We start from the raw sequence: 25,311 nt of genomic DNA on the forward strand, positions 1-25,311 counted from the left end.
CTTTTGTCTCACAAGTTTCCATTTGTAATTAATTGCAGATGCCAGATTTGCTGGAAAGAACCACACTTTGCTTTCATGGACTACTTTTATTTTACAATGCTAAATCAAATTCATCTTTTCATACAACCAGTTGCTTATTTTATTTCATACAACATTTGAACAGCCTCAGTCATTTTTAGCTTCTCTAAACAACCAGCTCATAAAGCTTTCAATGTGGCTTAGAGGTGTGGTCACTTGCAAAACTTCTGTCTACATTTCACTTGTGTACGGTGAACTGGCAGACAACAAGCTGAATTTAGCCCAGAAGCTTAGCTTGCATGGCGAATCAGAGTTCACCTCAGGAAATTGTACAAATTCATCTAGGACAATACTGGCAAACATTAAACTCACTGCTGCTCCAGTATTGAGAGGAGAGATTTACCCCCATTATTTTATGACATCTAGTACCTGAATACTATAAATAAGATTTTTACATAAAGCCCGAATTTTATTTGTTTTATTTTTAACAATATTTGGAATTTTTTCGTTGTCATGAGCATATCCATTATTGTTACACATCCACAGTACTATTCATCCTTTGTCTCCCTGAATTCTTAGTATACTTAAATTCTCCTACTTCCTAAACATCTCTATATTCTTCTGTTAGCATCACTGCCAATGTCTTGAAATAACTGTAAGGGGCATGGGGTCGGCAGTAATCATCAACCAGAAGCTTAAGTAGACCAGCCACATCAACATTGTGGTTACTCAAGCTGGACAGAGGCTTAATATTATAAAATTTATGGTCACTACCAAAATATCCCCATTAACCAGCCGTCGAAGTTAGAGGTTTAATGGAATTTTCAGCACTCACTTCAGCAAACGCATCCACAATAGCAGATTAACACCCAAAACCATTCAGGACAGAGTGATCTTCTTGTTTTTACCTCTGCACGAGACTCAATTTGCATTCAGCACCGTTGGTGTATTGTGGCTGTGGGATAAACCACCTACAGGATGCACTGTGGTAATTCACTAACATTTCCTAGGATCTCTCAACTGAGAAGGATAACAGGAGTATTATCAAAAGGCCAGCATCCTCTCAAACTCCCCTTTACATCACACAAGTCCTGATATGAGAGAGATCACAAATGTAGTAGCACTTTAAGTCAATTTCATAGAATTCTCTTGTTCACAAAGTCACCACATAGATTGCTGCAGCTCATCTGCAGTTCACTTTCAGTTCATCTTCTTCGATGAAGTAGGGGTGGACATAAATAAAAGCAAAATACTTCAGATGCTGGTGATATGAAATAAAAACAAAGTGCTGAAGAAATGCAAAGCTTTGTTTTTCTCCATAGAGGCATCCACATCTGCTGATTTTGTGCAAAACTTATTTTTTTGGACATAAATATGCCTTCCTTCATCACCTACAGTAGGCACTTTTTTTCTCTTAGGACTCGAGGGATGGTATATGTTTTATTTCCCTCAATCTAACTGTCTTCCTAATTCTAAATTGAAAGTTAGAATTTCTAATTGCCGTATCTTGCCTTCATTGTCCCAACTTAACAATTATATCTCAAGAAACTTCCACGTGGCTTTATTTTATATTTAAAATGTACGTTATAAACGAAGTCTGATAGTTTAGATAAATAGAAAAAAAAGTGCTGCCTCTGTTTGCAATTAGGAGGAAATAGAGCTTGCCGATTTCTGAAGAAAATTGAACGCTGCATTGGCAGCTCTGCTTGCCTTAATTCAGCTTCACTGTTATTTATTTGTTCTCTATCATAGAAGACAGGCAGGCTAGACTTGCCAAAGTACTGAAATTAATTTCAAGATTTTATTAGAGCTTTTGACTTAATCCATGCCTCACATTGTACAATCTGAAATTTGAATGAATTGTAAAAATTGAGTGTGGTGCTCAACAGGCTCTCTTCAGAGTGCTCTGAATTAACGGGAAAAAATGTGTGCTCTAACTGAATGAACTGGCACTGACAGAAATATATATAATAAAATATGCACAATATAGTGACACATTGGAAAGCTAGAAGGGCTGTTTCAACAGATGGAAATTGTATAGTACAGTCAGTAAGTATTATGTATGGAAGGAACAAAAATTATGGGGAATTTTTTAATGTCAGTTTCCTTGCTATTTTCTAGCCAGTGGGAAAATTACTATCAAGAAATACTGGTTCCAAGATTTGGCTCCATAACGCACAGCTGGTGCCAGCACTACGAAAGGCAGGAACTTCAAAAATATCAGTTCAGTAGTTCTTGACCCTACACGTTGCATCATAATTGGAAGGGACTAATGCAGTAAAGTCATAGGAGCCCACTGGAAGTTTACAGTATGGGAATTTAGTTGAACTTAAATTAAATTAAAATTAAATTGCCATTTTATTTTAAAGAAAGCAAGAGACTGGTAAAGTATTCACTGTGCATCAGTACAGATATCTGCAATGTAGGTTATGGTTATGAATTTCAACTCTTGAGCTTGAACAGACTGCTCGGCAAAAGACTTTTCAAAGCAGCCATGCTGCATCACCTTTTCATCCTTTCATGTCCACTTCCTGCAACAAACTGGCAGGTGACATTTCAGAGTGAACCGGTGATTTACTGCATCACGGTGGTTATCAAATTTTCCATACCAAGGAGAACGGTCTTCACAATCCTCTTTACAATTGGGGGAAGTATCGAAACAAATATATAGCTTTGTCAGGCTAGCAGGATTCTCAATGGTGCAGGGTACCATTGACTGCACTGTGGTCTCCACGTTTAACATTTAATAGAGATATAGACTACAACCACAGAGACTACCATTGCATCAGTATGCTGCTGTTGTGCAACATTTTAGTAAGAGAAATAAGGAGATTGCAGAGAAAGTATAAATTATGGGTGGGGTACAAAATTAGGGGAGATTTAGGGCAAAGCTCTAAGGAGAATCAACAGGAGGAATTTGTTCAATGGGATGGAGAATATGAGATATTGGTAAAATTCATTACACAGACTGCTCAAGGACTGAAGAAGGGATCAGAGTGGGTTGGTAGGACGGCGAGTGATTGGGAGCAAGACAGAGAAACATTGCAAGGGTTGGGATGGGTGGTGAATCAGAAGTTGAGGAAGACTGATTTGAAATTGTGCAGGGAGAGATGGGGGGATGGGGGATGGGTGGTGGGTAGGATTCAGCATGTCTGCAAGGTACCTCACCAACTTCTACAGGTGCACCATTGAAAGCACACTGTCAGGGTGCATAACAGCCTGGTAGGGCAACTGCTCTGCCCAGGAGCATAAGAAACTGCAAAAGTTGGTGTGCATAGCCCAGATCATCATGGAAGCCAACCTTTAATCCATGGACACCATATACATGGCTTGCTGCCATCATCATCAAAAACCCGTCACACCCTGGTAATGACCTCCTACAATCTCTTCCATCAGGCAGAAGATACAGAAGCCTGAACACATGCATGATCAGGTCAGGAACAGCTTCTTCCCATTATTAGACTGATGAATGGATTCTCTAGCCTCAAAGCCTAATGTTACGACCATTTATCTTGCTTAGCACACACCCAGTGCAATGTAACCTCTATGCCTCTAACTAGGTCTTTTTGGTCTGAACATCCTTTGCTTAATATGATCTGCCTATACCACTCATAAACAAATCTTTTCACTGTATTTTGGTACATGTGACAATAAATTAAGCAATCACTCAATTAATCAACAGAGAGACATCGAGGAAAAATCTAAGGGAGAACTGAGCAGAATCCAAGAAAATTCAGGGAATATTCTATCCAGGAGAAATTCTCTCTCGGGGTACAGGAGAGGCTGGTGGAACTCTTAACCATGGAAGTGGCAGCCCAGTCACACTCTGTCAGCTCAAGCGCCATGACTTCTATTGTCACCTCACACCCAATTCCGTAACTAGTCAGGTGTCAGAGTCACCCTTCCCACACATTGGCCTGGCGTCCTATTACACTTCTATAAATGGCTGGTTTGTGATGCAAAGTCCAATTTCTACATTGGCTGGAGTTGCCATGATGGACTCTCCTTCTCAACCTATCTCCTTACATGAGTCATGGTGACAGTCAGGTTAAATTACCACTAGTCATCTCTCTCTAATGAGAGCACAGCTGGGAGAAAGTCTGTATGGAGTTTGCACAGTCGCACAAAGCTGGAATTGAACCTGTGTCCCTGGCACTGTGAGACAGTAATGCTAACCACTGTGCCATCTCATGCGGTTGAGTCATTCCAGACCTGAAAGGCAGTCATGAAACATCTTCACCTTCTTTGGTTGTTGACAAGTGCATTCTGCATTTTGGAAAATTTGGATGGGTGGTTACTTGGCAAGATCTCTGCTCATGATGGTAACCACAAATCCAGAGGAATGGCTCTGAAGTGTAAAATTGAGACACATATATCTTGTATTGTTGCCCTACACTTCATAACGAGTGACATAACAGAGCAAACTATTCGCTCAGCGAGGTCATTTGCCTGGTGGTAATGTTGTGACGATGTTATACCATTCATGCTCTGCTCTGTCTAAATCTTCCTATTTGTATATCTGGCCCATTGTTTGAAGTGTTTTCTTCAGGTGCTGAATCTGGCACTTAATTTGTCTGTTGGGGACACACGTGTAGTGTCTGACAAATAGAAATTAGGAGAAATAGTCAGTGGTTCAACTGAAGTCGCCTCCATTCATTGTGAACGCATCAGTGGCAGTTTTGAACCGAAGAGCTGACAGAATTTCATTTGGGCAAAGAGATACCCTGTGGTGCAATGGTGACAATCAGGCATACTCCAGACATCCTTATTAACAATTCAACAAACACCATGAATCCTTGACCAATTGATTGTATCACGTGCCAGTCATCTCATCCATATTATGCCCATATTAGTAAGTTGTGACAGTATCTCCTGGTGGAGAGTTTCAAGCAGGACTAATTTTTTCCTTTAAGGTGACACCTATTGAGATACTGAGTTTATCTCTCTAGGGCGAAAAGCTTCACAGAGTGTCTGGCACTTTTTTTATTGTTAGGCCACCACACAATGATAATTTTTCCACACTGCCTTCAGTTATGTATCATTAGCTGTTTCCAGTTGAAGCTGGTCACATCCCTCCTGACCAATATTAAATAGATCAACTTTGAGCATATCTTCTACCTTGATGTCCATAATATTGACTTATTGATCCAGAGCAAAAATAGAAGTTGCTGGAAGAGCTCAGCAGGTCAAGCAGCATCTCTGATGAGAAATCAGGGTGAACGTTACAGGTCCAGTGACCCTTCCTCAGAGCTATCTCAGTTTTTGCCCTTCCTCCTTTCCGAGGAATGGTCACCAGACCTGAAACATTAATTCTGATTTCTCTTCACAGATGCTGCCAGGCCTGCTGAGCTTTTCCAGCAACTTCTGTTTTTGTTTCTGTTGTTTTGTTATTTTGTTTACTTTCGGTTTTGACTTTTTTATCCAGTTTGCTTTGATTTTATTTGATTTATTTACTATCATCTGTATTTTGTTACAAAATATAGTAAAAGTTTTAGAAAGTGTCACCATTCTCTGGCACCATATTAAAACATAGAAAAATAAATCAAAATATAGAACACAAAGCCAGAAACATAATGAAATAAAGAAAAAGTGTTCAACTTTACAGTCCTCCTTGTTAAGTGCTTCATAATGGGCCATGGGCATGGTAGCCAGGCATAAATCCAATTTGCCATGCCATTGCCACTGGAACAAAAGTCTTCAGCACCATCTCGTCTCCACCAGAGCATCCTGTGGAATATCTTCACCATTTTTCATTTTTTGGCAATCTGCTCTGCTGAAATGACCATTTTGGCACCAGGTTTGTAGTAAATGTCAAAGCCAAATTCCTGAGCTTTTACAAGAATTCATTGAAGTTTTGATGAAGCATTTGACAGTGGTTCTCGACCAATCTTTTCCAATGATTTATGATTGGTTTCTACTGACTTGCTCATGTAAGGAATTTTTGTGACCCATACATGGCTCCAGTGCCCTTTTCTTTAAAGATTTGTTGATTTTACTGTCATGTGTACTGAAATACAGTGAAAAGTTTTGTTTATGAATTATACAGGCAGATTGCAGCAAGCAAAGGATATACAGATTAAAAAGGCTTCAAGGCATACAGGTTACATTGCAGGTCACATTATTTGAGGCTACACTCCGTTAAACAGTCTGGTAACAGTCAGAAAGAAGCTGTTCCTGAACCTGCTTGTGCGTGTGTTCAGGCTTCTGTATCTTCTACCCGATAGAAGAGGTTGTAGGAAGTCATTACCAGGGTGTGATGGGTCTTAGATGTTGGCAGCGAGCAGTGTAAATAGAGTGCATGGATGTAAGATAGGCTTCTGTGATCGTCTGGGCAATGCACAGCACCTTCTGTAGTTTCAAATGGTTCTAGGCAGAGCAGTTGCCGTACCAGGCCATTATGCATCCAGACATTATGCTTTCAATGGTGCATCTGTAGAAGTTGGTGAGCGACCTTATGGACATGCCAAATTTTCTGAGCTGCATGAGGAAGGTGAGGTGTTGTTGTGCCTTCTTGACTGTCGCATTTATGTAGGAAATCCAGGACAGGTCATTGGTTATCATCACCCCAAGGAACTTCATGCTTTTAACTCTCTCAATCTCAGTTCCATTGATGTGGATGGGGGCATTTCTCCTCCTTTCTTTCTGAAGTCAATGGTCAGTTCTTTAGTTTTGCTGACATTGAGAGACAGATTGTTTTCATTGCATCCCATCACCCCTCTCTCTCTCTCTCTCTTTTCTGTATTTTGACTCGACATGGTTAGATATCCATCCTATTATGATGGTGTCATCAGCAAACTTGTAGATGTTATACATTTGGAATTTGGCAACACAGCCATGGGGGTACAGGGAGTACAGTAGGGGGCTGAGGACGCATCCTTGGGGGGCTCCAGTGCTGAGTGTCATTGTGGAGGAGGTGCAGTTATCTATCTTCACTGATTGAAGCCTATAGGTCAGAAAGATGAGGATCTAATTGCAGAAGACAGAGCCGAGACCAAGGTCACACAGTTTTGAGATCAGTCTGGAGGTGATAATAGTGTTGAAGGCACATCTTGGAATGCAGGACAGTTTAGTGATTGGCGTGATTAGACTGCATTTACCGCACAGTTTGCTTGCCTTTGTGTCCTGAACTTTGGCCAATTATCAATGTTTGCTGTACTTAGTACATGTAGATACAGATGGCTGGATGCAATAGTTTCATGTTTTCAGTCATTTGTTAGGACCAGTCATTTGTTGTCATTTTTTTTCTTGGAGTTTTGTTTTGGAATGCATCAATAGGTATTGAGACTTTGTTATCTTCACTGACAGTTCAGCCTTTGAAGCATCATATTTGTTGACCTTGTTACAGCAGCTACTGGCAAAACAATCTGTTAATACCTGTGGATTCTGCCTGCAGGACATTAGTTCTAAGTGATGCATTCTAAAATAGACTCTCACAGGTAGCTAGCATTTTCATTAACATTGCAGGATCTTTCTGGCCCTCTTCAGATAAACTTGAGGTACTTTTCAGTAGATGGATATAGGCTAATTGCAGGTAATTAAAACTAATTTGGTTTAGGAAACCTGGTTGACTTGGATAAGTTGGGCCCAAAAGCCCGTTTCCATGCTGTATGACTCTATGACTGTATGTAAGAGAACATGTTAAATCGCTGGTTCAAGCTGCTTTTTCCTTCTGGGCGGTTTACAAACAATAATTTCAACTGGATAAGCGTACCTTGGGTGATGTGAGATGGGTAAAGAGTGGTCCTGATGGTAGAGCCATTAACAAAGGGAAGATCATAAGAGGTACACATGGCCGTCCATACATACAACCAGGTAATTGAGAAAAGAAGTATTTGTTCACAACTCCATTTCATGATCTGCACGCTACCTGTTTAAAAACTCTACACAGTACATGATATAACAATTGCAACTAAGAAAAATCCAAGAGAGAGTATGGCTGATTTTAGTAGGCATGGAGCAAATTTTATCTTAGTTTCTCATGTGGTCAGGTTTGCAGCTGTGAAGTGAAATCAAATGGTGCGAAATTCAAAAGCTTAATATTGCATTCAATACTTATTAATCCAATTGTGTTGATTGATCACCAGTTGGGATGTCAAGTTATATCTATGTTGTTGCTTTTCAGCGCAATTAATAAAAATTACTTTTCAGTGTAAATGCAATTAAATGAAGAACATGATTTTTCTTAAGAGTGAATTAAAGCTTCAGTAGTGCATAATGTCAAAATATATTCAAAGTTGTAGAAAAATGTTGATAATTTCTGTAGGGAGAGCAAAATAATCTGCAAGTATAAATTTCTATTTTATTTTAATTAGTTCGTGGAATGTGTCTAAATTTTTGCCTTAACATCAGTTTTTACATATGATCTCACTGGAAACACTTTTCCTATGGATTTTGATTGTGAAGGTTCTCTTGGGGAGGAATTCTGCTTGGATAATTGTTTTTCTTTGTTATGGTTGAGAGGAAGTTCTGAAGTCTTAAAGTTTATGTGCCACCAGAAAATTCTAAACATCTGAGGAAAGCGGATATAATTCAGGATGTTCCCAGTCTCTTAGATTCATGCATTTAGTCTGTGTTTTAACAACTACTTAGTTGCCCAGGTTTTTTCATCCCTATGCATATTCTCTATTGATTTTCACAGCTTCCAGTTACTAACAATTGATAAAATCCTGTCTTTCCAGATGGGTCAAAAAGGAGGAAGTCTTTCCGCCGAAAGAAAGATGCTCTTTCCAAAGAGAAAAAAGATAAAGGTGAGGAAAGCTTTCCAATGTTCAAGAAATCTTGATCAAGTTTGTAAATATTTAAATAAACCCTCCAATTCAGGGCAATCCGGGTAGGTCCAACCAATCTGTGCTGGAGTTGCCTAACAGATTAAATAATCTTTATCTTACCTGTTGCAATATCTCTTTGTCTTTCTTTCCTTTAACCATCTATTCCAACCTAATTTTGAATGTTCCCTTTGATCACAGGCCTCCAGTCTGCAAAACAAACCTTCATGACCACCCTCTTGTTCTTTCATATTCAGAGTTTTGAATTGAAATACTAAATTTTTATTTGTTGAGTCAATGCAGCATAGAAATGTTTGAGGTTATGAAAGGACTACACATTGCAGGTGGAAGCATTCCTTCTAATGGCTGACTGATCAGGAATTTTGTGCTTCCCTTCTATCTTTGATTAAATTCTTTCACTGTGATATTATCCTGTCCGTAATAAGCCAGATATACAATCATAGAATCTCTACAGTGTGAAAACAGGTGCTTTGGCCCATCAAGTTCACAACGAACCTCAGAGCATCCCACCCAGACCCATCCCTCTGTAACCCACCTAATCTACATCTCCTTGGACACTACGGACAATTTAGCATGGCCAATCCAGCTAACCTGCACATCTTTGGACAGTGGGAGAAAACCGGAGCACCCGGAGGAAACCCACGCAGCCACAGGAAGAATGTGCAAACTCCACACAGACAGTCGCCCAAAGCTGGAATCGAACCCGGGTCCCTGGCACTGTGAGGCAGCAGTGCTAACTGCTGTGCCACCCTGTACATCATGTGCCACTGGAATTTCAGCGTGTCATGCAGGGAGCGTTGCCTGTTTTGTTGTTCACCAGCTCCCTGGTGCTTATGTAGAGGGATGTGGTGTGGTGAAAAACATAGGATGCAGATGCTTCAGAGGCAAAGAAAATACTGATTTTATTGGAAACAAGCAAATTGAACATACTTACAGGAATACAGGAAATGAATATCAAAGTTAACTAGTACTTACTGAGATCTATCGCACATTTAACTTGATCCCCCATTAAGCATTACAAATGAGACTTGATAATAGTTTCAGCAAGTGGTGGTCACCTAATGGTTGTGACACAGAGAGAGAGACAGAGGCAGATTATTTCTTAACCCGAATTTCACCCCGCTTCCCTTCCTTAGGGATGCCCCACATCATTTGCTCCCAAACCCTACCTTTCTCTATTTCAAGACTAGTCAAGCTGGGTTCGAGGGTCTCAATGACCTTAGGTTCACCCCTGGCGTGGAATGTGATTTTGACTGGCTCTTGTCCATAGCCTTTTGCCGTAGCTGGGGTCTCCGCGGAGAGCTGCAAGTGCAGCTAACTGTCAATCTTGTGGTGTCCACTGATGTGCTTAGGCACATTGGACCTATCGGTGAGTACCTTGGGTTTCCTTTTCCATTTCTTGATGGTCCGTTCAAGCAGATTGTAGTCTTCGATGGTGATGGATGTTGCTGGTGTTGCCCTGGTTGTTGTCTTATGTCTCCAGGTGTTTTTGATCACCTTCAGACGTCAAGTTGAGTTTTGTGGTTGGTTGATGATGTTTGGTAGCTGCAAGGGTTGCTCTTGGTGTGGAGGTTTCTAAGGGAACTTTTCTCTTGATCGGTAAATCTGGCCGATCCCCTTTCCCTTCTTCGCGGCTTTGGCTCAAGGACTCCTTCTCGTGTGGGCCCTACTGCTTTTTCGGGCTCTGGAACTCTTCTCATGAACTGTTCACACCAGGCATGCACAGAGCCCACCTCAGAGCACACACCTAATTGGAATTGGAGTGCGTTGCTGGTATCATGGAGCAAACTGCTGGGATTGGGTCCCCAGTTATGCCCAGCTTCAGGCCCCATCATCTCCCACCAAATCTGGTTTCGGCTGTCAAGTTACTGTTTCCCCTCTCAGGCCTGAATGAGCTTCCTGATTACTGGAGGAGGTGTGATTGGCTTTTCAGTTAAGGTGAATGGTTTTGCTGGTTTGGAATGTCCAGTATTTCCCTTGGATGGGTATTCATTAAGTTTGAATGATAGTTTGAATGTTCTTGCATCTAAAGGTGAAACGGTTTATATGCAGCCCAATTGTGTGGAATGTTCAGTATTTCTGTGCCTGACCACTAGTTGGAATATGAATGGCTCTGTACCTCTGTTGGCTCCAGAAGGCCAAAATTGTTTGTCTCCTGCAGTCTGCCTTCCATTATTTTAAGCTGGGTTGTGAATGGGGGTCAGCCCTTTAGTTTTGCAGGCTGACCCCTGTTCCAGACATCTGCACCTGGACTTGCATATGACCAGTGTGCCCCGACCAGCCTTTTCCTGATTCGGTTGAGGTCCATGCTTTCATGAGTCCAAAGGTTCAATGAATTTTAGTCCAATTTAATTTTCACAAACGTATGTCTTCAGAGGGTTTTAGTCCAGGGTATATCCATAAACTGATGGGGACTTTTGTCCTACCTTACAATCATCTTTCTTAACCTTCTTCTCTACAATAATTTTTTTCATAAATGGGCTTCTGGACTCTGTTATATGGAGTGATCCACCATTGATCCACCTCTGTGCCACTGTTCTCTAGTGTTCTTTTCTGACCAATCATCCCAGTATAAGCATCAAACCTTCTGTAATTGCTTCAACTGCCATGCTTGCATGACTCCATCATGGCCTTCTCCTACCATTGATACCACATTCTAATATCATCATAAAATTTCTGATTGTTAATGTGTACAACTACTTGCCAAAATCAAACCCAGCATCTATCAACTGAATTTTCCTGGTGCTTAGAATTGACAAGGGTAATATCATCCTATTTGCCTCTCACTAGAGAGGTCATGGCTTGGATCTTTGCTGAGTTCCTTTTCACTTCTACTTCCTTGAGCTGAACATGACCATGTACACCACTATAGCCTATCAAACTCCGAGCTGATCTTCAGGTCATATTTTTCAATCAACAGTATCTACATTGCCTGCAGTTTCAGATTCCTACGGCTTTCTTCCATGATCTGCAAAAACTCCAACACATCCAGTGCAGTATGGAAGTGTGTGCTGGTTGTGATGGTCCTTTTTCAGAAGTTGACAATGTGCATGAAGGATTTGAAGAGACGTGGAAGCTCTCCGACAGAAATTATGGTGCATCCTAAATAATTTGATCCCAGTTAGAATAGTCATGGCCTAGGGAAGAATAGGAAGAGAAAATATTGTGCTGCTGACCAGCATAGAGCCATCGTTGGAAAATACAAGGGAGGACAAACTTGTGATGGTCTCCTGGTTAAATAGGCTGCATGCCTATTTGTTGGCTCATACAAAGATTGGCTAAAGGGTGTCTGGAACTTGAGGAATGTCATCTAGTCTTGGATCGTAAACTTTAGGAGTGAATAAATAGTCCTGGACATGGGAAGAAAAAAGCAGCCTGTTTTGAAAAATGATTGCTGATATGGAATTTCTCTAAACAGCACGTATACACAACTTACTTCTGGTCAAGGTTGGCTATAGCCAACTTTTCAAGTTCTGAGTGTTAGAGTGATTCAGTCTCACTAGTGAAGTTATTACCCTAGTTGCTGTTGATTCCAACTTTTTTTGCATGCCATTACAATTTATAGAGTTGGGAATCATTACAACATAATTAAATACTTGGTTGAAGATTCAAATCCTGTCCAACAACTGCAGCCAATGAATGTCTTTGTAATTGAATATAAAGGCTGCTGTTGCCCTTCTTAGCTGCAAATCTGTGATGACTGCTCTGTAAGATTTCTTCTGTGCACTGTAAATATATCAGCCAATCTTTACCCCACAATTCTTTTGAAATACTGCAATCTCGCCACTGAAATGTGAATTTACTTTTCAACAAGTAATGGAACATCAATGTATAGATAATGTTATTATTCCAGATGTGTGTGTCATGAATCAATTTTAATCCCATGCTTTGCCAGCGTTTCCTCTCCTTCATTCCTTTATTATGCCATCAAATTGAAGGACATTCCATTCCACTGACTGTTACCCAAGACTAAAGGAAGTAACAGCACAAGGCTAAATGAAATTCTTAAAGACTCCAAACTAGCAACTTTTTTTTTCAGTCCCACCATGCTCATACTAAAGATTTTCTGTCCTATGTAAAGAAATAGTGTAATTTGAACTAATTCTCTTTCTGGTTTTGAACTTTTACTCTGTGATACATACTGTAGCAAATGCCAATGCTATCCATGTTGCTTATTGGCCATGTGCCTATTTGAAAGTGTGAGACGTTTAGGGGCCTTATTGAGGAAGAGGGAATGACCTCCACGGCTGGCAATTAAAGACAAAAAGCACCTGTTTAAAGAGACAAACAACAGGAAAATTTTCTAAGGGCAGGCTGACTTAAGCTCAGCAAGTGAACCAAAACTTTCGAATTCAGTGTCAGAGCTTTTGAACATAGACAGTGGACAGGAGAACAGACTTTTCCTTTCTGAATCTGCTGAATCTGCATTTGTACATAACCGTTGACTCTGTAAATCTTCTCCCATCACTGCTAGGACAAGGCAGCTGTGTAAACAGCACTTACAGTGAGGGTCAGTTCACTTGTTTTCGAAAAGTGCAACATTTCTTTGTCCCATTTCTGTCCAAAATAAGAATTATAGAAAAATAAAAACATGGTCTTTACAGTTGAACCGATAACCCCATGATTACATTTTAATTTCAATCTTACCATTCATAGACCACAGGAATGTGTGGAGCCAGTAAAGTGTCTCTACTGCTAGGCATAAGGAATGAAAAGTTCACTAACTAAATTACATCTTCTTATGATCTTTAAATATGTCTGTTTTATTTGCTTTTTTAAAAATCTCACAAGTAGCAATGAGAGTGAAGAGCCATAGGAACCAATGAAGAATACTCTTGCTCATTCCTCAGGGTGAATGCAAGAACATAGCTTAAAAATAGGGCATGGAATAAGCCATTTCTCTCTCAGGCCTGCCTATCCATTCTATAAAATCATATAAGATATGGAAGCAGACTTAGGCCATTTGGTCTTTGCATCCGCTCCATCATTCAATCATGGCTGATATGTTTCTCAGCCCCATTGTCCTGCATTCTCCCCATAAGCCTTGATCCCCTTACTAATCAAGAAACTATCTACGTCTCTCTTTAATAATGACTTGGTCTTCACATCCTTCTGTGACAATGAGCTCCACTGATTAATCATCCTCCGGCTGAAGAAATCCCACTGCACAGATCTAAGACATCACCTTGGGGCTCACTCACTTGGGGCAGCGTCTTCCTGCATAATTTGTCCAAGGAGAATGGCAATGGATACATCAGCTTCACTCAATAATGATACATCTCCAATTCAACTGGAATACAATTCACCACTTCAACACTGCACTTTGAAGCTCACAAACATTCTTTCGTTGTAATTCAGCTGCCAGGCCAATTGGTGCACAGGGTCACGGATTGTTTTCATGCATTGGAACACAATGCATCACAATGCTAAGTAATATCAGTAGTGACCAGTTAAGTTGAATAGCAGTCCTGGCCACAAGCAATCTTAGCCATGTCATTGATCATTAGAAATGACTGTAGTCATCTCTGTGAAGACTACAAATAACCTTTAAAAAAGTCACCTGCAGGCCTCAACTCACAAATACAATCCACAGTGACACAGAGCCAATTTCCTCTAACCTTGAACTGTACTTGTTTGATGAAATGCTCTGATACTCTATGCTGTATTTCTTGAGGGATGTGTGGAGAGGAGAGGCAAGGTTTGACTAATCCTAGCACATTTATGATCTCCTAATGTAGTTGGACAATGCACATATGCTGCGTACATCAGCATAAGGTCCACTATGGCAAATTTTCATTTAGGGATATTCCATGGCATCCCTTCTCCACGAGTCCTCCGTGTCTCACTTTATCAATGACTATAGTAAAACTGTCATCTGAAGTAAATGTCGATTGCTGACAGTACTACGGTACTGTTTTGTTTCTGATATTCTACACATTAGTACACTGGAACCTGTAGAGTTCTGGTTCGCATTTAGTACTATTGTGACATTTAAGCGATTCAAAACGCACCAAAACTCCTGATTCTGGACATGGGACTCATTCAGGGGATGTAAAATGAGTAGGCAGTTGACAGGTGTTTAAGGGCAAGAGAATCTCTGCAATTATTTAAAATACAAAAAGTAATTACAATATAGGAAAACCGGTAATGAAATAATCAAGGGAAGTAACACAATTAGTATTCAGGAGAATGGTAGAACTTTAAAATACACAACAAACTACATTACCACTATTAGAAGACTATCCTACTGACACAAATAACACAACAGTGTTTAATTTCAGATTCTTAATCAGATATCCTGCCCGTAGGTGGTCTCAGTGCATTGGTTCCCTACACCTTCCCCTCCCTGCTAGCTAGGTTGGAACAGTGGTGTCTCAGGGTTTATGCTCACCATTCAGAATGTGGTTTTGAATTGCACCCGGATGTTCTGGCTTGCAGCACCTGGAGCCTGGATGAAGACTTTGGACAGAATGGGATTTTCAGTTTGGGCTGGGACAGCTAATGCAGTAAGGTGTGTGGTGGATCTTTCGAGTAAATACCTGGTCTTCTCTACTTGTGCTGATTTAGCGTACCTGGTTTTCTCCTCAGGTTGTGTCTGAGGACCTGTGGTATTGGTTAGCAGTTATTGCTTCAAGCAGTCCATCTTTTGTTCTGATGGTTGTGTTTGATTTGTTGACATTCTTGCCATTTGTGTTCTCGTTTCAGGAAAGGCCCGTGTTCAGTAGCTCTTGTTTGGATTTCTCTTGGTTGGTTTCCCCCTCTGGGATGTCTTTTGTCCTGATTAGGCCCTTGGTTTGGCTTCCCTGTTCTTGGCTTGGCATCAACAGTTCTTGGTTTTGAAGCTGATTGTGGGAATGCTATTCATGCAGAAGCTTTTTTTTGGAAAAGGCCATTGAGGGGATCAGAGAGGACAGTTGTATCTTGATGTTCCCTTCTGAATTTAATTGGCTTTCCGATGGTTGGAGTATGTGTGAATGGGTTTTGATTGAGATTGAATGTCAAGTATCTTTGTAGGTCCCATACTGTCTGCGCAGTATAGCCCAAGATGTAAAAGATGCCTCAGGCTAGGGTCTGTTGGTTTTGGTCAATTGTTCTTTTAAAGAGGAAGTGTAAATGGGAATCCAGGCTGAACAATTCACCCAGGTAGCAATGTCTGTTTCCAGGCTTACTGGTTGTGTTGTGTAAGACCCCAGACTTAGTCCAGCTGTCCTTTTTCTTTAGAAGTTTTGAAAGTCCAGAGTTTCGACAATATGTTACAAGAGCTGGGATTTTTGCTTGTTCTTACAAACCATGTGCAATAGATCCAGCCAAATTAAGTGTTATTGTCACAGTGGCCATCACAGCAAAGCTGCTGAGAAATTAAAGAGGAACAAATGTGCCACCAACACAGAACCAGCAGCAACCTTGAGCAGCTCCAAGCAGTCTCCACATGAAGAGATCATTGATGAAGGTCCCCTCAGGGTACAGCACAACAAGAATTGTCATCTACTGGCGCCGGATTTGTGAACTTAAGAGTGGCTGGCAATCCTATCCCAGTGGCTAATAAAGAGACAGTTTTGCTGAAATTATATTCAATGGCTGTTTCCAAGGATCTCCTGGGAACCCTCGATCCTCAAACCACAAATGAACTATCACTGCAGTTTATCATCACTCTTCTCCCCCATGATGTGGTCAGTGTTGTATCCCGGGCAGTAGATTTTACCAATATGGAGTCCTGTACACTGGTCCCATGTTGCATTGAGAGGACCACATCATAATGTGGTAAAATTCATGAAAAGAAAAGGTTCTTATTAGCCAATGTGCAAATAATCTTTGGTTGTCAGTATCACATTTTATAGGTCTCTGCCAATACCCTTGCAGCTGCCATGATACCTATATCATCAATAATTCTCAGGTGTCAGCTTCAGTTCAAAGGCTGGATGCTTTACAAGGACAGCTGCTGCAGTGCAAGGTTGTCCACAACCTTGGCTGATGACTTTACCAACTAATGTCGAACATAACGTTCTTCCATCAGGGCCAAGGTGTGGAGAAAATAAGCTTCCTGAAGATGAGGTCCCATTGTTTACTCAGTCTGGGTCAGGGCTGGGGATTGGTGGGGCCTTGCAGTGTACTTCAGCCTGATGTACTGTGTAATCCTTGAATGCTTTGCCCTGCACAACTGGACCAAGCAAAGAGGAAATGCTAGATGCCAAGGAGCTAGGAGAGCAGCAACTGTCATCCAAGGAGGAAGATGAGGATATCAAACAGGATGAATATCACATTCAGCATGATGGAGCAGTGCAGTATCAAGCCTAGTATTGGCTGTAAGAGTTTTGTGAATTGTGGCCCAAGGGTAACACTTCAATAGTTGCCTGTGATTATTTCTGATTCACAAAGATTACTATGCAGAGAGATTCCTGTCTTGCAATTAAAAATTTGTGTGCCAAATTAGGATTTTTTTTTCCCCCTCTCAATGTTAAAAGTCTCATTTTTCAATTCTTGCCACATTTTGCAAACTAACTTGTCATTGCCTGTGCTGTTCAGGGCTAGGGAGAACCTGCCCAGTGTAACTAAGACTATTGGGAGATATGCCTCAGTCTGAAATTCCAAAACGCTGAACCTTTCCCCACCCACATCTTTAAGATATCATCATATTGGATGAAGCTTAACTTTGCAGAACTACCATCTGTTGCAACAATTGAGAGGCAAACATATTCCTGTTTATCTGGAGTCACACATAGGCCAGACCAAATGGCATTCTATATGATAAGAAAATATTATCATTTTCTTCTCTCTCTGATGTTTTGGATTGCTGATCATCCCTTTCTCTGTCTCTCTTGATTCCCTTTTCATGTCCTCTGACATTTCTCATGTCCTGAACTCTTATTTATTCTTGAAATGTGAGGGTTACTGTGACAGGCTATTATTCATTGCCAATATCTAATAGGCCTTGAGCAGGTAATGGAGATTTATCTTTTTGCATTATAATAATCTGGATGGTTTAGATACATCCACACTGCTGCTAGGGGGGGAATTCTGGGATTTGATGCTGTGACAATGAAGGAAGGAATGACAATATGGTTGCAGGTCAGAGATGCATGTAATTTGGGAAACTTGACAGGATATGTCTAGGTAGTTTTTCACATTGTTGGGTAAACGCTAACTGTAGTGGTTCAACCTTGCTAATGGCACAGCTAGTTCTCAAACATGAGTCCTCGGTACTATAGCATGTATGTTATCCTGCCTTTGCTATGTCCAGTGTCCTCAGCCATTTCATGTAGAGTGAATCAAATTGTTTGAAGATTGGTATCTATGATGCTGTGGACTTCAGGAGTGAATCACCGACTTGGGACTTCAACTTGTCAAAGAAGGGATAAACGTTTTAGCCTTGTCTTTTGCATTTATGTATTGATCTTCCACATCATCAAGAATTGGGGTTTTCTGGATCCTCTTTTATCAGACTGTTGGCTTATTAATGATCGGATTTGGATTCAGCAAGACTTCAGCCATTTGGTCTGATTAGTTGATTGCTGGAATGTTTTGCTTCATCTATAAACATCTCCTACTGTTTAGCTTGCACAGAGATCTATGTAGCTGTACCAGGTCGACAGCTCATTTTCAGAAATGTTTGTATTTTTGACACATGCTCTTCAGTAAATCAGAGATGACCCCTTTACTTGATGGTAACGGTAGAATAAGGGTTATGCTTGGCCAATATTTTACAGAGTATTGTTGAATACAGTATTCTGGCTGGTGGCCTATAGTACCTAATGGATGCCGAGTTTGAGCTATTAGATCTGTTCTGAATCTATGCCACACAGTGGAAGATGTCCTCAGTGCAAAGTTGGACTTTGTTTCCACAAAGATTGCATGGTCGTCATTGTTACCAATAGTGACAAAGGTAGATTCACGTGTGAGCAGTAGATTAGTGAGAGTGTGGCCACAAATGTTTCTCTCCTTCTTGGTTCTTTCGCAACCTGTCACAGTCCCAGCTTGGCAGATATTTCCTTCAGGATTTGACCAGCTCAGTCAGTAGTTGTGGTACTGACCCTCTCTTGACAATAGATATTGAAGATCCCATCCAGATTACATTCTATGTCCTTATCACCCTCAGTACTTTTTTCTGAGCAGTGAAAGTCCAGAGTTTTGACAATATGTTACAAGAGCTGGGATTTTTGCTTCTTCTTACAAACCATGTGCAATAGATCCAGCCAAATTAAGTGTTATTGTCACAGTGGCCATTTCAACATGAAATACTCAACAATAGATAATGTTCAAACAGGTTTATTGCTGTCGGCTGGCCTAGTGTCATTAGACTTAGTGATCAGGATGTTGAGGACTTCCAAAGCAATTCTGCCCTGATTACATACTGACTCAATTACTCACTATGGTGGGCCTGTCCTGCCTGTGAAGCAGGGTACATCCAGGATTAGTGATAAGAATCTGAGACATTGGTGTAAAGTATGATTTAATGAGCATGTCAGGCTATTGCTGATCACTCTGCGGTGCAGCTCTCCCAATTTTGATTCAAGTTCCCAGCACTCGGTGTAGAGGAGTTTGCAGTATGTTCCCACGTGTCATTTTCAATGCATTGATCAAGGCCATGTGGTTTGTCAGGTTTTAATCTATATTGTCTTTCCTGGATTGGTTTAATTCCTCTAATTGCCTTGTTAGGCCATTTCAGAAGGTAGCTAAAAGTCAACCTCATTGTGTGGGTCTGGTGTCATATATAGGCCTGACCTGATAGAGACAATGGATTTCCTTCCCTAAAGTGGACCAAATTAGATTTTAATAATGATTATTAATAAAATTAGATTTTCATTCCAGGTGAATTTTGTTGAAATGCTCCAAGATGGCAGGGTACAATTTGACATTCTTCCAGGTTTCTCGATAACTGGTCCAGCAATGTTACAGTGATGCAAATATCACCCTGTTGTGTTAGAAACAGTCGGAACCGCAGATGCTGGAGAATCTGAGATAACAAGGTGTAGCGCTGGATGAACACAGCAGGCCAAGCAGCAGAGGAGCAGGGAAGCTGATGTTTCAAGCCTAGGCCGTTCTTCAGAAAGGTCCTGGACCCTTCTTCAGGAGCTTTCGTGCTCCTGTGATACTGCTTAGCCTGCCGTGTTCATCCAACTCTAAAGCTCGTTATCTCACCCCGTTGTGTTTCTTTTTTTTCATGTTTCTGGTGAGTGGTATGTAGTTTGGAGGGAAGGGAGCCACCCATGGCTGCAGGTTGGATGTTCAGTTGGAGTTGTGACTCCCTCAGGGCTCTTTTTCATTTCCTCCAGTTCTGGGTCACCCCGTCTTTACGAAAGAAACCAACTTTGGAGTGAATGAAACCTTTGAAGAGCAGGTGTGCATGCTGGAATGGATAGAGATAGACGAAGCTGATGTGCTGAAAATTTTGTCAAACATTAAGATTGACAAGTCGCCAGGCCAGGACCAGATTTGTCCTCGGCTGCTTTGGGAAGCGAGAAATGCAATTGCTTCGCCACTTGCGAAGATCTTTGCATCCTCGCTCTCCACTGGAGTCGTACCTGAGGACTGGAGAGAGGCAAATGTAATTCCTCTCTTCAAGAAAGGAAACAGGGAAATCCCCAGCAATTATAGACCGGTAAGTCTCACGTCTGTCGTCTGCAAGGTGTTAGAAAGGATTCTGAGGGATAAGATTTATGACCATCTGGAAGAGCATGGCTTGATCAAATACAGTCAACACGGCTTTGTGAGGGGTAGGTCATGCCTTACAAACCTTATCGAGTTTTTTGAGGATGTGACTAGAAAGGTTGATGAGGGTCGAGCTGTGGATGTGGTGTATATGGACTTCAGTAAGGCATTTGATAAGGTTCCCCATGGTAGGCTCATTCAGAAGGTCAGGAGGAATGGGATACAGGGGAACTTAGCTGCTTGGATACAGAATTGGCTGGCCAACAGAAGACAGCGAGTGGTAGTAGAAGGAAAATATTCTGCCTGGAAGTCAGTGGTGAGTGGAGTTCCACAGGGCTCTGTCCTTGGGCCTCTACTGTTTGTAATTTTTATTAATGACTTGGACGAGGGAATTGAAGGATGGGTCAGCAAGTTTGCAGACGACACAAAGGTCGGAGGTGTCGTTGACAGTGTAGAGGGCTGTTGTAGGCTGCAGCGGGACATTGACAGGATGCAGAGATGGGCTGAGAGGTGGCAGATGGAGTTCAACCTGGATAAATGCGAGGTAATGCATTTTAGAAGGTCGAATTTGAAAGCTGAGTACAGGATTAAGGATAGGATTCTTGGCAGTGTGGAGGAACAGAGGGATCTTGGTGTGCAGATACATAGATCCCTTAAAATGGCCACCCAAGTGGACAGGGTTGTTAAGAAAGCATATGGTGTTTTGGCTTTCATTAACGGGGGGATTGAGTTTAAGAGTCGTGAGATCTTGTTGCAGCTCTATAAAACTTTGGTTAGACCGCACTTGGAATACTGCGTCCAGTTCTGGGCGCCCTATTATAGGAAAGATGTGGATGCTTTGGAGACGGTTCAGAGGAGGTTTACCAGGATGCTGCCTGGACTGGAGGGCTTATCTTATGAAGAGAGGTTGACTGAGCTCGGTCTCTTTTCATTGGAGAAAAGGAGGAGGAGAGGGGACCTAATTGAGGTATACAAGATAATGAGAGGCATAGATAGAGTTGATAGCCAGAGACTATTTCCCAGGGCAGAAATGGCTAGCACGAGGGGTCATAGTTTTAAGCTGGTTGGTGGAAAGTATCGAGGGGATGTCAGAGGCAGGTTCTTTACGCAGAGAGTTGTGAGAGCATGGAATGCGTTGCCAGCAGCAGTTGTGGAAGCAAGGTCATTGGGGTCATTTAAGAGACTGCTGGACATGTATATGGTCACAGAAATTTGAGGGTGCATACATGAGGATCAATGGTCGGCACAACATTGTGGGCTGAAGGGCCTGTTCTGTGCTGTACTGTTCTATGTTCTATGTTACTCTCACTGTTATTTCTTCTCCTGCAGTTTCTCACTATCCATTCAAATCGCGACCACCCACCCAATCCTATCAATACTGACACCCCTTAACTTCTTTTAAAAAAATGTTGCTTGAAATTATTGAACTTAGCTTACGTTTCTTGTCATTCTTATCTTGCCCTCATCTGGATAAATGCAAGAATGTTAAATTTCAAATAATGACAGCAATTTTTTTTACTCTAGGAGTAAAGGGTGTTGACTGGTTGGCAAGTAAACTCTGATTGACGTAAGTTTTGCCATTGAAAAGACAAGGGAAACTATAGGTTCCTAAGCTCCCGAGTAATTCAAAGTGGTGCAAAGTTTGAAAATATTGCTTTTGTTTGCAATATTTTGAGGAGCACCCTTCAGCAGTTGATCAGGGTAAATGAGCCATGTTGTGAAGTCGACTGCTTATTTTTAATTGATATTAATGTAACTATTACACACCCAGGAGTGTTCAGCAAGTGCTAGCATCATGCTGGCATTATGTTGGTGCTGAAATTTATACATGACGTTGATCAGTTCTATAGTTGGCAGATTGTCTCATTAACTGATGGCAGCAGCCTTCCCCTGAAAAATGACACTTTAGTTACAATACATTATGTTATTAGTGATTGCATTACAGCAGCTGAAATGGCTCACTTAACCTGTTGTCCAAATTGTTAAGATATTTTGCTTTTCCAGGGTAATTTGAGGGAAAACAGTTTTCGGCTCTAAAAGTGGCTTGTTATAATTTCAGTGGCTAGGTGAAAGTTGTACATTCCAGCAATTGATTGATCGAATCAAATACCAAGTGTGAATAGCCACATTTATGACCAATTTAGAATAATTAATCAAGCTCGTAAGCGACATTCTTGGGCATCCCAAGTCCATGTGCAAAAACAGCTTGAGAAACTAGAAGTGAATGCATTGGCTAATCAGCCTGTGTGGACACTCCATGGTGCTGCATTGCAGTGGTTGAAAGGGAATGTGAATTATTTGTACTGCCAAAAATTACATATGTTCATATGCAAACAAAAATAATGTACTAAAGTCTTTGCACTTATTGTGAATTAACCTCGAGGTTGAGACACCTACAGGTCCCTGTTATTTTCTTCACGGTAATGCTTCAGCCAATTAGAATGAACTTGTCAACCAATCAGCATCCTTTCCTCCTGTTGTGTAAGTTGATGTGATCGTTTAGAATTCTTGTGTAAATGAGTGTAAATAATCCATTTATCTCTTCTGTATTTCCATCTTCGTCTACTGTCACTCACCAGATTTTTCAGCCACCATTATTTATACACACATTCCTATTTTCTATCCTAAGTTCCCCTAAGGTCAAATATTGCAGTCAAAATTAAAGAAAAAAACAATAATTTGTAGGATATTGGCGTCACTGGCAAAGTCAGCACTTATTGTTGTCATTAATTGCCTTTAGAAAGGTAATGTTGAATCACCTCAAGTACAACTGAGTAACTTCTCCATGTTATTTGAAGGGGGAGTTGAGAACCAATCCAGCTGCTGTGAGTCACATAAGGCCAGATTGGGTAAGGTGCTGGTTTTCCTATCACAAAACTAATTGACAGCCGGATGGGTTTTATGTCATTCTAGTAGTTTCATGGTTACCAACACGGATATTAACTTCGAACAGTTTTACTCCTCCCAACCCACCTTCCTATATGATTGGTTCAAAAAAAGTTTAATTTACTTTAAAATTCCTGTTCAATTTTAAATCAGTTGAATGGAATGGGAATAAAGAAAATTTCCTTTCCACCATTTTTTTTTCCATTTGCCTTGTTTTCTTCTCTTTGATCAAGAAGATTACAGAACTGTGAGCCTTATTTAAAAGGTTTGAAGATGATTCAGACACAATATCAAAAGAAGATTCACAATAAGATCTTGCTCCATTGTGCTGCAGGACAATGATGAACAGGAGAGAACAGGGACAGCCAAAGTAGTGACTCAAGAATATATTTTAAAAGGTTGAATTAAATAATCTAAGACTTTTTAATGACAAATTAGAAATAAAATATTTAGTTAAAATAATGCATGTGAGAAAATACAGGCATTCAGTAATCATTGAATGGTATTACTGGCTTCATTTTGAAGTGCTTTTTAATTTACAGACACTGGAATGGCTGCGCTGATATATTTATCGTAAATCCTGCAATAACAGATTAAAAATGTCAAAAATGAACTGCTGCTGTTCAGTTTACATGAAAAAATTGAAAGCCTGTTTACAAAAGCTATCAGGTACAGAGCTAGCAAGAACTACATATGCTAGAGTCAGCGATAGCACTGTGTGGAGCTGGAGAAACACAGCAGGCTAGGCAGCATCAGAGGAACAGGAAAATTGATGTTTCGGATCAGGATGCTGCTTCAGTTATCAGATATAAGCAGATTTAAGGGTTGGAAGACAGACATAGGACTGGGTAGTAGACAGTATGTTTTCAGTAAACAAGAGTAAATAAATTACGTGCTTTGGTGTAATCGGCAACTAGCCAAAGTAGAAAAATAATTAGCCACCCCTTAGAATCCTAGTCTTTTGAATGTGGAAATATGTAGATTTTAGATTAAGATTTAAGACATCTAACCTAGCATTGTTCCTTTACTTTTACAGATTCATATCCTTTAGGATTTGGGATTCCTTTATCACAAGTCATCCTCAATGATCGTGCATGTAAGAAAAAGCAAGATGCAATGAAGGAAGGCCGAAGGGACTGCCTCGATTTGGAGTCAACAGTAATGAGATTTCGGGCAAAGAAGCAACATAAACATTTCTATGACAGTGATGCATTCCTGCAGTCAGCATCAGAAATAGTAAACGAACCCCTCTCTCCAACTTTTCTGGATAATCTTTCTCGAGGCCACAGACGGGTGTGTTATTTTTCCCACACGAGAAGCCAATTTGAACAAATATTTATATATGAAAGAATGATATATATATTTCAAAATAATTCATGACAGCTTTAGATAATACCTGATGATTGAAACAGCTTATTGAGCACTGAAATTCTTATGCACGGTGGTTCAGTGGATAGCACTGCTGCCTTACAGTGCCAGGGACCCAGGTTCAAATCCACCCTCGGGCGACTGTCTGTGTGGAGTTTGCACTTACTCCCCGTGTCTGCGTGGGTTTCCTCCCACGGTCCAAAGATGTGCAGGCTAGGTTGATTGGTCTTGCTAAATTACCCGTAGTGTTCAGGGATGTTTGGGTTAGATGTGGGGAAATGCAGGGGTAGAGGAATGAGTCAGGGGTGGATACTCTTCGGAAGGGCGGTATGGACCTGTTGGGGTGAATAACCACTCCACTTGACCTATTGCAACATAAATCAAGATACCTTCTTCGAGCAATCCTAGTATCAGGTTTTATCATTCATGAGAATCCCAACTCCATTGATACGATCAGTAATGCAGTAAGGATTTTTGCAATTCGTCATTTGTCACTGTTTCATTTAAAGCAAGTACCCTGGATTTCATTGGGAGTTTCTGGCTACTTTCTAGACTAACGTATCGTTACCGATAGTCTTAAGTCACTCAACTGGAATATGGAATGAAT

At 40.8% G+C, this 25,311-nt stretch overlaps 1 protein-coding gene across 3 annotated transcripts in view; it reads left to right on the top strand.

Moving 5' to 3' along the window:
• arhgap36 (Rho GTPase activating protein 36) overlaps nt 1–25,311 on the top strand; it is a 187,212-nt gene that overhangs the window by 112,286 nt on the left and 49,615 nt on the right. For all 3 annotated transcript variants that reach the window (XM_048544034.2, XM_048544035.2, XM_048544036.2), the window contains 2 exons: nt 8,697–8,765; nt 24,373–24,629. In XM_048544034.2, coding sequence (XP_048399991.2) covers nt 8,697–8,765; nt 24,373–24,629 — 326 coding nt within the window. The remainder of the gene's footprint in view (nt 1–8,696; nt 8,766–24,372; nt 24,630–25,311) is intronic.

Source organism: Stegostoma tigrinum, chromosome 15, assembly GCF_030684315.1.
Source record: "Stegostoma tigrinum isolate sSteTig4 chromosome 15, sSteTig4.hap1, whole genome shotgun sequence".
In the NCBI taxonomy this organism is placed as follows: Eukaryota; Metazoa; Chordata; class Chondrichthyes; order Orectolobiformes; family Stegostomatidae; genus Stegostoma; species Stegostoma tigrinum.